This window comes from Loxodonta africana, chromosome 10 (assembly GCF_030014295.1).
Source record: "Loxodonta africana isolate mLoxAfr1 chromosome 10, mLoxAfr1.hap2, whole genome shotgun sequence".
In the NCBI taxonomy this organism is placed as follows: domain Eukaryota; kingdom Metazoa; phylum Chordata; class Mammalia; order Proboscidea; family Elephantidae; genus Loxodonta; species Loxodonta africana.
This window is the reverse complement of record NC_087351.1, coordinates 5,430,385-5,442,435: the sequence shown is the minus strand read 5'-3', so window position 1 is coordinate 5,442,435 and position 12,051 is coordinate 5,430,385. Positions and strand designations below refer to the sequence as shown.

At 47.5% G+C, this 12,051-nt stretch overlaps 1 protein-coding gene across 4 annotated transcripts in view; it reads left to right on the top strand.

Moving 5' to 3' along the window:
- Positions 1–12,051, top strand: part of GALK2 (galactokinase 2) — a 223,618-nt gene that overhangs the window by 207,654 nt on the left and 3,913 nt on the right. For 3 of the 4 annotated variants that reach the window (XM_064291988.1, XM_064291986.1, XM_064291987.1), the window contains one exon: positions 2,806–3,007. In XM_064291988.1, coding sequence (XP_064148058.1) covers positions 2,806–3,007 — 202 coding nt within the window. Of the gene's footprint in view, positions 1–2,805; positions 3,013–12,051 lie in introns of all 4 variants that reach the window. The other variant, XM_064291989.1, reaches the window with a different exon arrangement.

Below are 12,051 nucleotides of genomic sequence, written 5' to 3'. Positions count from 1 at the left end.
TGTTAGGTGCCGTCCAGCCGGTTCCGACTCATAGCAACCCCATGTACTACAGAACGAAACACTGCCCAGTCTTGTGCCATCCTCACAATCGTTGTTATGCCTACGCCCACTGTTGCAACCCCTGTCTCAATCCACCTCGTTGAGGGTCTTCCTCTTTTCCGCCGACCCTGTACTCTGCCAAGCATGATGTCCTTCTCCAGAGACTGATCCCTCCTGACAACATGTCCAAAGTATGTGAGACACAGTCTCACCATCCTTGCTTCTAAGGAGCATTCTGGTTGTATTTCTTCCAAGACAGATTTGTTTGTTCTTTTGGCACTCCATGGTATATTCAATATTCTTCACCAACACCACAATTGAAAGGCATCAACTCTTCTCAGGTCTTCCTTATTCACTGTCCAGTTTTCACAAGCATATGATGTGATTGAAAATACCATGGCTTGGGTTAGGCGCATCTTAGTCTTCAAGGTGACATCTTTGCTCTTCAATACTTTAAAGAGGTCCTTTGCGGCAGATTTACCCAATGCAACGCGTCTTTTGATTTCTTGACTGCTGCTTCCATGGCTGTTGATTGTGGATCCAGGTAAAATGAAATCCTTGACAACTTCAATCTTTTCTCCGTTTGTCATGATGTTGCTTAATGGTCCAGTTGTGAGGATTTTTGTTTTCTTTATGTTGAGGTGTAATCCATAATGAAGGCTGTGATCTTTGATCTTCATCAGTGAGTGGTTCAAGTCCTCTTCACTTTCAGCAAGCAAGGTTGTGTCATCTGCATAATGCAGTTTGTGAATGAGTCTTCCTCTAATCCTGATGCCCTGTTCTTCTTCATATAGTCCAGCTTCTCAGATTATTTGCTCAGCAAACAGACTGAATAGGTATGGTGAAAGGATACAACCCTGATGTACACCTTTCCTGACTTTAAACCACTAAGTACCTGTCCAATCAACTGCCTCTTGATCTATGTACAGGTTCCTCATGAGCACAATTGTTCTGGAATTCCCATTCTCTGCAATATTATCCATAATTTGTTATGATCCATACAGTCGAATGCCTTTGCATAGTCAATAAAACACAGGTAAACATCCTTTTGGTATTCTCTTTTAGCCAACACCCATCTGACATCAGTAATGATATGCCTGGTTCCACATCCTCTGCTGAATATGGCCTGAATTTCTGGCAGTTCCCGGTGGATATACTGTTGCAGCTGCTTTTGAATGATCATCAGCTAAATTTTGCTTGCATTGGGATATTAATGATATTGTTCAATAATTTCTGCATTCGGTTGGATCACGTTTCTTGGGAATAGGCATAAATATGGATCTCTTCCAGTCAGTTGGCCAGGCAGCTGTCTTCCATATTTCTCGGCATAGACGAGTGAGCACCTCCAGTGCTGCATCCATTTGTTGAAACATCTCAATTGATATTCCATCGATTCCTGGAGACTTGTTTTTTGCCAATGCCTTCAGGTAATTATGAGCCCAAGAGATAGAAAGGGCATGTAAATCAGAGACTACATCAGCCTGAGACCAGAAGAACTAGATGGTGCCCGGCTACAACCGATGACTGCCCTGACAGGGAACACAACAGAGAACCCTTGAGGGAGCAGGAGAGCAATAGGATACAGACCCCAAATTCTCTTAAAAAGACCAGACTTAATGTTCTGACTGAGACTAGAAGGACCCTGGTGGTCATAGCCCCCAGACCTTCTGTTAGCCCAAGACAGGAACCATTCTCAAAGCCAACTCTTCAGACAGGGATTGAAGTGGACAGTGGGATAGAAAATGATACTGGTGACGAGTGAGCTTCTTGGATCAAATAGACACTTGAGATTATGTTGGCATCTGGAAGGGAGATGAGAGGGCAGAGTGGGTCAGAATCTGGCGGAATGGACCTGAAAAGAGAGAGTGGAGGGAAGGAGTGGGCTGTTTCATTAGGGGGATAGCAATTAGGAGTATATAGCAACGTAGATACAAATTTTTGTATGAGAGACTGACTTGTAAACTTTCACTTAAAGCACAATAAAAATTAAAAAGGCATATGGGGCTAGCAAGTTAGGAGAAAAGAAGGAATGGAAAGAGAGAGAAGAAACAAAAAAAGCTTAAAAAAAAAAAGCAAGAACAAAAGAAAAGCGGCGCTGAAGGCGCTGGCCGGTGGGGGTGGGGTGGCCCCAGGTGGCAGTGAGCTGGTGTCCTGTTGGAATGCCGCGGAAGCCTCGCATGGGAACGGTGTTGGGTGGGAAAGCATGCATCTCTGGTTAGCAGTGCTCTGTCTCCTGTTGGGAGTTCTGTGAAGCTGTCCTCCTGTACTTGTCTCTGTTCCCCGGTGGGGCACAGTGGAAAGAACGTGGCTCTGGGGTCAGCACCCCTGATCCGTTCTGTTCTGCCTCTGGCTGGATATGTGACCGTAGTTGCTCCCTCACTTGGCTGAGCTGCTTTCCCCACCTGTTAAGCGGGGGTCATACCACCAGTCCCCAGGGCTGTGAGGAAGCTACACTAGGCGGTGGTGGTAGAGTGTCTGCCACGGAGGAAGGGCTCCCTAAATGTCCTGGCTCCCTTCCCTCAGGGTGTGCTAGTTGCATACACCTGCATGCACAGGTGAAGTGAAGAAGATACACTTCCAAGATTTTATTCAATATCAAAAATAAAAGCTTTAGATTATAAAAAACTCTTTCATTGAAAGAGAAACCTGTTTAAAGTCTAATTATATAAAGACAGAAATAGAAGTCCTCAATAATTGTATTTTTTTTTTTTTTTTTGTCCTGGGTTTTCCAGTAACGATTTCTCACCTTGTCCTCTTTCTTCTTAGTGCTCCACTTCAAACTCTACCAGCGCGCGAAGCACGTGTACAGCGAGGCGGCGCGGGTGCTCCGGTTTAAAAACCTCTGTGAGGAAGCACCTGACAATGTGGTGCAGCTGCTGGGGGAGATAATGAATCAAAGCCACGCGAGCTGCCGGGACATGTACGAGTGCAGCTGCCCAGAGCTGGACTGGCTAGTGGACGTCTGCCGGTGAGGTGGGGAGAGCAGCCTGGCCGGGTCGGGGTGCCGCCAAGGAACACTGTTTAGATGATGCAACCTTGTCCTAATCTGCTAAGTGAGAGAAAGCCCTCCTCCACGGCCTGTGTGGGATCTCCCATGACACAGAGCTGAACTTGCTCCCCCCAAAATACCTGTAGATGAAAGATTTGAAACCTGGCTCCGTGGCTTTATGGACTCCAGGTTTGGAATCAGCTCTTTACAACACTACAGTAAAGAATTTTCCATCTCTGCATGATTAGGCCTTTCAGGAAAAAAGGTACCTTTTTTCAGACACAGGCTCTAGTGCTTTTTTCACATGATATTTTAGTTAACGGTGTCCACTGACTGTTGCTGTGCCAGCCCCTTCTCTCCGGTGTCATGGGGTTAGTAGTTCTGTTTGAAAAAAAAGGGGGAAATTGAAAGAGGGCCTTGAGCCTGATAGAAGTAAGTGAGGAGGGGCGTTGCTGCGGATATTACTCAGAGAGCTGCGTTTCTTGCCTTCCAGGTTTAAGTCAGGCAATTTGGAGAAATAAGAACTGAAGAAAGCCCAGTTTATAAATGGCTGGTTGAGACAGAAGTATAAACAGGAAAACTCTTAAAGCCTGGGAACAACTTCCTTATAATTGCTAGAGAATGGGGATAATAGATGTAGTTTTCTCTCTTTACCCAGTTTGGTCCCTTTTCCAAGGTTCATTGACGTTGAGAGAACTGAAAGGGAAATTAAGAGAACTCTCAAGTGGCGAGATACTGTTTCCACAGTGAGAAGATAGCACAGGACTGCATGCAATTAGTAATAAAATATAATTAACCACTCGGCGCCTGTGGCTTGCCTCGCCCATTGCCACACTCCCAGCCTGAAAAGTTTAAACCAAGTAGCTCAAATGATCAAAAATGGCATGTGTAAACCAACTTGTCAAGAGAGTTGATGAGAATCACTCAGCTGACATCAGTATTTGCTCATTAATTGCCAAAAAACCTTCATTATAAGTGCTCTATTCTGAAAATATCAGTAGTCCAATAAATGGAAGGGACAAATGTTATTCGGTTCTAGAAATAAGTGTGAGTGGGATGATTTGTGTGGAGATCAGGAGAGGGGCGGCCTCTACTGGAGGGTAGTGGGTGGTTTGAATCCTGCCGAAACAGCAGTGGAGGAGTTTTGGAGATCAGGAGAGAGGCGGCCTTGTCTGGAGGATGGTGGGCGGTGTGAATCCTGCCTAGACAGCAGTGGAGGAGTGTTGGAGATCAGGAGAGAGGCGGCCTTGTCTGGAGGGTAGTGGGCGGCGTGAATCCTGCGGAAACAGCAGTGGAGGAGTTTTGGAGATCAGGAGAGAGGCGGCCTTGTCTGGAGGATGGCGGGCGGTGTGAATCCTGCCTACACAGCAGTGGAGGAGTGTTGGAAATCCGGAGAGAGGCGGCCTTCTCTGGAGAATGGCGGGCGGTGTGAATCCTGCCTAGACAGCAGTGGAGGAGTGTTGGAAATCAGGAGAGAGGAGGCCTTGTCTGGAGGGTGGTGGGTGGTGTGAATCCTGCGGAAACAGCAGTGGAGGAGTTTTGGAGATCAGGAGAGAGGCGGCCTTGTCTGGAGGATGGCGGGCGGTGTGAATCCTGCCTACACAGCAGTGGAGGAGTGTTGGAAATCAGGAGAGAGGCGGCCTTGTCTGGAGGATGGCGGGCAGTGTGAATCCTGCCTAGACAGCAGTGGAGGAGTGTTGGAGATCAGGAGAGAGGCGGCCTTGTCTGGAGGGTAGTGGGTGGCGTGAATCCTGCGGAAACAGCAGTGGAGGAGTTTTGGAGATCAGGAGAGAGGCGGCCTTGTCTGGAGGATGGCGGGCGGTGTGAATCCTGCCTACACAGCAGTGGAGGAGTGTTGGAGATCAGGAGAGAGGCGGCCTTGTCTGGAGGGTAGTGGGCGGTGTGAATCCTGCCTAGACAGCAGTGGAGGAGTTTTGGAGATCAGGAGAGAGGCGGCCTTGTCTGGAGGATGGCGGGCGGTGTGAATCCTGCCTAGACAGCAGTGGAGGAGTGTTGGAGATCAGGAGAGAGGCGGCCTTGTCTGGAGGATGGCGGGCGGTTTGAATCCTGCCTAGACAGCAGTGGAGGAGTGTTGGAGATCAGGAGAGAGGCGGCCTTGTCTGGAGGGTAGTGGGCGGTGTGAATCCTGCCTAGACAGCAGTGGAGGAGTGTTGGAAATCAGGAGAGAGGCGGCCTTGTCTGGAGGATGGCGGGCGGTGTGAATCCTGCCTAGACAGCAGTGGAGGAGTGTTGGAAATCAGGAGAGAGGCGGCCTTGTCTGGAGGATGGCGGGCGGTGTGAATCCTGCCTAGACAGCAGTGGAGGAGTGTTGGAAATCAGGAGAGAGGTGGCCTTGTCTGGAGGATGGCGGGCGGTGTGAATCCTGTCTAGACAGCAGTGGAGGAGTGTTGGAGATCAGGAGAGAGGCGGCCTTGTCTGGAGGGTGGTGGACGGTGTGAATCCTGCCTAGACAGCAGTGGAGGAGTGTTGGAAATCAGGAGAGAGGCAGCCTTGTCTGGAGGGTGGTGGGTGGTGTGAATCCTGCGGAAACAGCAGTGGAGGAGTTTTGGAGATCAGGAGAGAGGCGGCCTTGTCTGGAGGATGGTGGGCGGTGTGAATCCTGCCTAGACAGTAGTGGAGGAGTGTTGGAAATCAGGAGAGAGGCGGCCTTGTCTGGAGGATGCGGGCGGTGTGAATCCTGCCTACACAGCAGTGGAGGAGTGTTGGAAATCAGGAGAGAGGAGGCCTTGTCTGGAGGGTAGCGGGTGGTTTGAATCCTGCCTACACAGCAGTGGAGGAGTGTTGGAAATCCGGAGAGAGGCGGCCTTCTCTGGAGAATGGCGGGCGGTGTGAATCCTGCCTAGACAGCAGTGGAGGAGTGTTGGAAATCAGGAGAGAGGAGGCCTTGTCTGGAGGGTGGTGGGTGGTGTGAATCCTGCGGAAACAGCAGTGGAGGAGTTTTGGAGATCAGGAGAGAGGCGGCCTTGTCTGGAGGATGGCGGGCAGTGTGAATCCTGCCTACACAGCAGTGGAGGAGTGTTGGAAATCAGGAGAGAGGCGGCCTTGTCTGGAGGATGGTGGGCAGTGTGAATCCTGCCTAGACAGCAGTGGAGGAGTGTTGGAGATCAGGAGAGAGGCGGCCTTGTCTGGAGGGTAGTGGGCGGTGTGAATCCTGCGTAGACAGCAGTGGAGGAGTGTTGGAAATCAGGAGAGAGGCGGCCTTGTCTGGAGGGTGGTGGGCGGTGTGAATCCTGCCTAGACAGCAGTGGAGGAGTGTTGGAGATCAGGAGAGAGGCGGCCTTGTCTGGAGGGTGGTGGGCGGTGTGAATCCTGCCTAGACAGCAGTGGAGGAGTGTTGGAGATCAGGAGAGAGGCGGCCTTGTCTGGAGGATGTGGGCGGTGTGAATCCTGCCTAGACAGCAGTGGAGGAGTGTTGGAGATCAGGAGAGAGGCGGCCTTGTCTGCAGGGTGGTGGACGGTGTGAATCCTGTCTAGACAGCAGTGGAGGAGTGTTGGAGATCAGGAGAGAGGCGGCCTTGTCTGGAGGATGCGGGCGGTGTGAATCCTGTCTAGACAGCAGTGGAGGAGTGTTGGAGATCAGGAGAGAGGCGGCCTTGTCTGGAGGGTGGTGGACGGTGTGAATCCTGCCTAGACAGCAGTGGAGGAGTGTTGGAGATCAGGAGAGAGGCGACCTTGTCTGGAGGGTGGTGGGCGATGTGAATCCTGCCTAGACAGCAGTGGAGGAGTGTTGGAGATCAGGAGAGAGGCGGCCTTGTCTGGAGGATGCGGGCGGTGTGAATCCTGCCTAGACAGCAGTGGAGGAGTGTTGGAGATCAGGAGAGAGGCGGCCTTGTCTGGAGGATGCGGGCGGTGTGAATCCTGGCTAGACAGCACTGGAGGAGTGTTTGAGATCAGGAGAGAGGCGGCCTTGTCTGGAGGGTGGTGGACGGTGTGAATCCTGCCTAGACAGCAGTGGAGGAGGGCTGGCCAGGCTCTGGGAATTCTCCACTGAACTTTCTTCCTCTGGGGTGGTGAGCCAGCACTTGCTCTTATGGAGCTATATTGTGGTGGTGAAAGAGGCAAATGACAATTAAAAATAATGCAAATGGTAGCGATAAGTCTTATGTCAAAAAAAAAAAAAAAATTGGAATGGATAGAGAGTGCCAGGCCTGGGTAGGTAATTTTTAGATGGGAAGGCTTCTCTGAGGAGACCATGTTTCAGCAGAGACCTGATGGAAGTGAAGAAATGAACCACGCGGCTACGTAGAGGAAGACCACTACGCGCGAAGAGAACAGGGAGTGTGCAGGCCTCGAATTGGGCTGTGGTGATCGTGGAGGAGGGACAGGAAGATCGGCACTGCTGGAGGGCAGTGAGAGGCGGGAGATGAATGTGGAGAAGTAGGAGGAGCCTTGTCTGCCACTGTAAGGGCTCTGGCTTTGAGCCAGGAAGAGCTTGGTGCCAGTTATGTCCTGGAGAAGAAGTTAGGGCAACTGCTGTGTCGGTGCAAGAGAGAGATCAACGTCACTCCTGGGTTTTTGGCCTGAGAAATTTTACTTGTTTCTCTAAAGAGGCACATTTTTAGAATCCAGATTCCACATTTCTGGGTCAGAATTATAGCATCCTAACGTATCAGAGTAGGAAGGGGCCTTAGAGATCAGAGAAGGTACTAAGAAGTTACATGAGTGGAACAAGTTCCCGTAACAACTTGTTGGGAAGCCTGGTTCACAGTCCAGTGTTTTGCCACAGCTGCTCCTGCGCCGTTGGCTTATACTCAGATGGGACTGCATTTCAGTCTGGGTCACCTTTACCTCTTTTCCCCTCCTAGTTTTAAACCTTTAATGATGGAGGCTTTTGTGGTCCTGGTTTGTAGTGTCTGAGTAGTAGAGCAAGGCCATGCTGAGCAGGGGGGTAGGGTGGAAGCTAGGAAGGCGCCTTCTGGCTCTTTTCACTCTGAGCTCTATGACTGTGCTGCCTTCCTTTGTGCTCCCCAGGGTCTCCTGTTCTCGCAGTTATGGGTCTATACGTTTTTAAAAATGTGATTCTAGTGAAAGATTAAGTGGCTATATTTTAAATGCTCCTTGGAAACTCTATGGGGCAGTTCTACTGTGTCTTATAGGGTCGCTATGAGTCGGAATCGATTCGATGGCAGCGGGGCAGGTTTATTTTAAATGGGTTTAGAAAATCCTCTTTATTTTTTTCATTTTGTTTTTGGAAAAACTCCTTTCCTAATGGCAGTTAGAGTGTCTGTCTGGCCCATTTTCATCTTCACATTTTCATCTTCAGTGTTTACTTTTTAGAAGAATTTAGTGTGTCCAGTGTAAGGGGCTCCCATCCCTTTTTATTGTTGTTTTTGTTTGGAAAGCCAATTGCTAAGTATCGAAATTAATTTCTACTTAGTCCATAATCATATAGGGACTAAGTTTCCTACATTGAAGACTTTCTTTTGGCGTGTTGAAAATACTGACCAAAATAGTTGTCTGGTCCTTAAGCTTCTTATAGAATTAATTTTTTCTTTGCTGTCACTGTGACCAACAGATAATATTCTCCAAATATTCCAATTGGTGGTTAGTTAGTGAAAGGTCCTGTGTGGAAGAGCAAGCTTAGGGGGAATGAAATAAGTATAGTCATTGATGTCGTTCTTTTCTTCAGTCAACAAATACTTTTCAATAGGATACTTGTGTCCCATGTGCAATTGAAGTCTAATCTCCACTTTCAAAAGCTGTGACACTTTCTTTTGTGTGAATATATGAGAAGGGAACAGAGAAGAGCACAGAAGAACACAAAAAAGATAGTGGTAATAAGAAACCCAAAACCAACCGACTGCCTTCGAGTCGATTCCAACTCATAGCAACCCCATAGGTTTTCAAGGCTGTAAATATCTATGGAAAGACGTCATGTCTTTCTCCTGCGGAGCCACTAAACCACCACCGAACTTTCGGTTAGAAGTCGAACACTTTAAACACTGCGCCACCAGCGCTCCTTGGTAATAAGAAAAAAGATGGTTATATCCCCTGATGCCTTTTTTAAACCAAACAATAGTTTATTTTAGCTTCTAGTAAAGAAGGTCTGCCTTGAGCATTGTGCTCTTTCAAGGCCTACCTATACGGAATCAAATCGACAACGGCAACTTGAAAGATTAGATAGGAAAGTTAGGGGGTAGTGAGTTTATGTTCATGGAGGAGGAACAATTTGGGAAAAAAGGGTGAGATTGGTTGAACACAAATGTAATCAATGTCACATGTAGAAATTGTTGAATTGGTATATGTTCTGCTGTGAATATTCTTAACAATAACAAAAAATAAAATAAGCTAAAAAAGAAAATCCTATGGCGCACAGGTCTACTCTGACACACATGTGGACGCCATATGTAGAGTCAATTTGACAGCAGCTTGTTCAGTTTAGGCTGAGAGTGGTGCAGGCTGTAGGCAGAGAAGGCCCTGCCTGGGGACATCCCGTTTTACTGCAAAGGAAAGAAGGTGACCAGGAAATTTCACGGCTTAGAGTATTTTTCCCGTCTCATCGTGGATTTAGGCTGAGAGTGGTGCAGGCTGTAGGCAGAGAAGGCCCTGCCTGGGGACACCCCGTCTTACTGCAAAGGAAAGAAGGTGACCAGGAAATTTCACGGCTCATAGTATTTGTCCCATCTCATCGTGGATTTTAGTTGTCAGGGAATTGACCTCCATGACTGGATGGTGAGTAATTGGATGTCAAGGATTTGCCTATTTACCTATGAATTTCCTACTGCATCTACTACAGTGGTTCTCAAAGTGTGTGTCATGGATCCCTGGGGGTCCCCGAGACCCTTTCAGGAGGCCCACAAAGTCAAAACTCTTGTCATAGGAAGACCCGCCTCTGCACTGATGGTGTGGGGTCAGACTGCGGGTGCCTTAACACAATCAAGGCAGTGTCACCGCACGGCACTCGCAGTTGTTGTCTTCCCCTCAGTACACCGATGGCCAAAAAACTGTACTTAAGACTATCCTTGATAAAGCAATAAAAAGTATTAATTTAATTAAGTCTGAAAAAAGGGGCAGGGGAGAAGTTAAAAAGTGCCCAAAGACAGACAAGGCAGTAGGAGGGCAGCAGTGGTGAGGTGAGGAAAGGTTCCAGTGAAAGATGGAGACGCTCTGCAGCCCCGTTCTCTGGGCCGGGCAGAGAGAGTGTTGGCTGTGTTGGAGAGGACACTGAGAAGGCCTGGCCTGGGCCCTTGGTGCCAAAAACTCAACCTTTGATAGAATACTATTTTGTTTAAAAACTACCACCATCTCATGCTGCCCTGCCCCCTGAAGAAGGTCAGTGCCAGTGGAAAAGGTGCAACTAAGACAGGGTAGTCTGAGAAGGCCGGTTGCCCTAGGGAGACCAGTGGAAGAAGGAGGGAAGCTGAAATGGATTCAGAGAGGATCACCACCAAAGACAGTATTTGGATTACTCCCCTGGTCCACTTGGGCACTTAAAAATTGCTTTCATTTTTCTGAAAGGAAAACTTGTAAACTATTTAGATGAAAAGACAGCTAATTGTGTGAATGAAGAATTGCAATGCCTAGAATTCTCAAGACACTATGTACAAGCTAAAATCTTAGTCTGGTCTGAGGTAGACTGACTTAGAGAGGCATCTCTAGGTGGCTAGTCTGTAATTTGGGTTTAGGACAAAGCAAACACAGCGGCTTTATGGCCCCTGTGGGGAGGAGAGGGAAGAGGAGAGGTTATTGACGCTTGCTATTTCTTCAGTTGGGCCTTTTCCTGCCCTACAAGGGAAATCAGTTTCGAACCAGAGAAAGGACCAGGGAGAGAGAAGGAAACTGTACTACTTACACACTTAGGCTGTTTATTTTTTTTATTAAATTAATGTTAGAAAACTTAAGTTATGTCAGATAAAATATAATAATGAAGGAAAGATGATGCTTGCTCAAGTATAAAATATCTGTTTTAAATGAGCAAAAGGTAAACTTTCAAGAAATGGCTAAATTTTAAAGTAGCATTTACCGAGGAACACAAAACAATTTTTATTTTTTTTGCTGGAGAGGAAAGTTTATTAGTGATTACCAGGGGTCCGGGGGGTGGGGTGTAGAGCTAAGACTTAACAGACACTGAGTTTCTGTTTGTGGTAATGCAAAACTCTTAGAAATGGATGCTGCTTGCACAACACTGTGAATGCCATTGATATCACCGTGTTGCATGTGTAGCATATTTAATATGGCCAAAATGATGTAATATATATTTTCCCACAATAAAATATTAAAAAAAAAAGAAAGAAGGAAAAAAATTCTACCCCAAATATGCAGTGTCTGGTAGGTAAAGAGCTTCACAAAACAATCTTGAAACCAAGTCAATTATGTGTAAGACAGATCATTTGTTATCGGTTCCCTGGTTTACTCAAGAAAAAAACAGTTAATGCCTTTTATTTCTGTTTTGACACTGCTGAAATTAGGGAGGAATCATTGCTACATTATTGCCAAGCTATTAAGGATGATGAGTGACAAATTTTGACCAAACTCAATGCCGTCTGAGTTGATTCCAACTCATAGTGAGTGGAGTAGAACTGCCCCATAGGGTTTCCTAGGCTGTAATTCTTTATGGAAGCAGACTGCTACATCTTTCTCCTGTGGAGCAGCTGGTAGGTTCAAGCCACTGACCTTCTGGTTAATAGCGAAGCACTTAACCACTGTGCCACCAGGGCTCCTGAACTTTACCAGGAGACTTGGTTCTCAGGTTGGATAGGAGCTAGCTGGACTTCAATCTTTCCTTTCTGCCATTTGCCTCCTTCCACTTCATGACTAGAATCGTGGAGGTGATCACAAGAAGGGATTTTTAAAAATTCTGATTCCCAAAGCTCAGGTTACGTAAATTAATTTGCTCTGTCTTCCTCAGAAATCTTTCCATACTTTATTCTGTGGCTATGCTGCTCAGGCTCTTGTACCAACTCTCCTGACAGGTTAGAATGGGAAAGAACAAAATGCAAACCCCCGTTTGTCTGCTCCTTTCCCTGGGCCTTCTCGCTGATCTTTATACTCAGCCAAGAAAG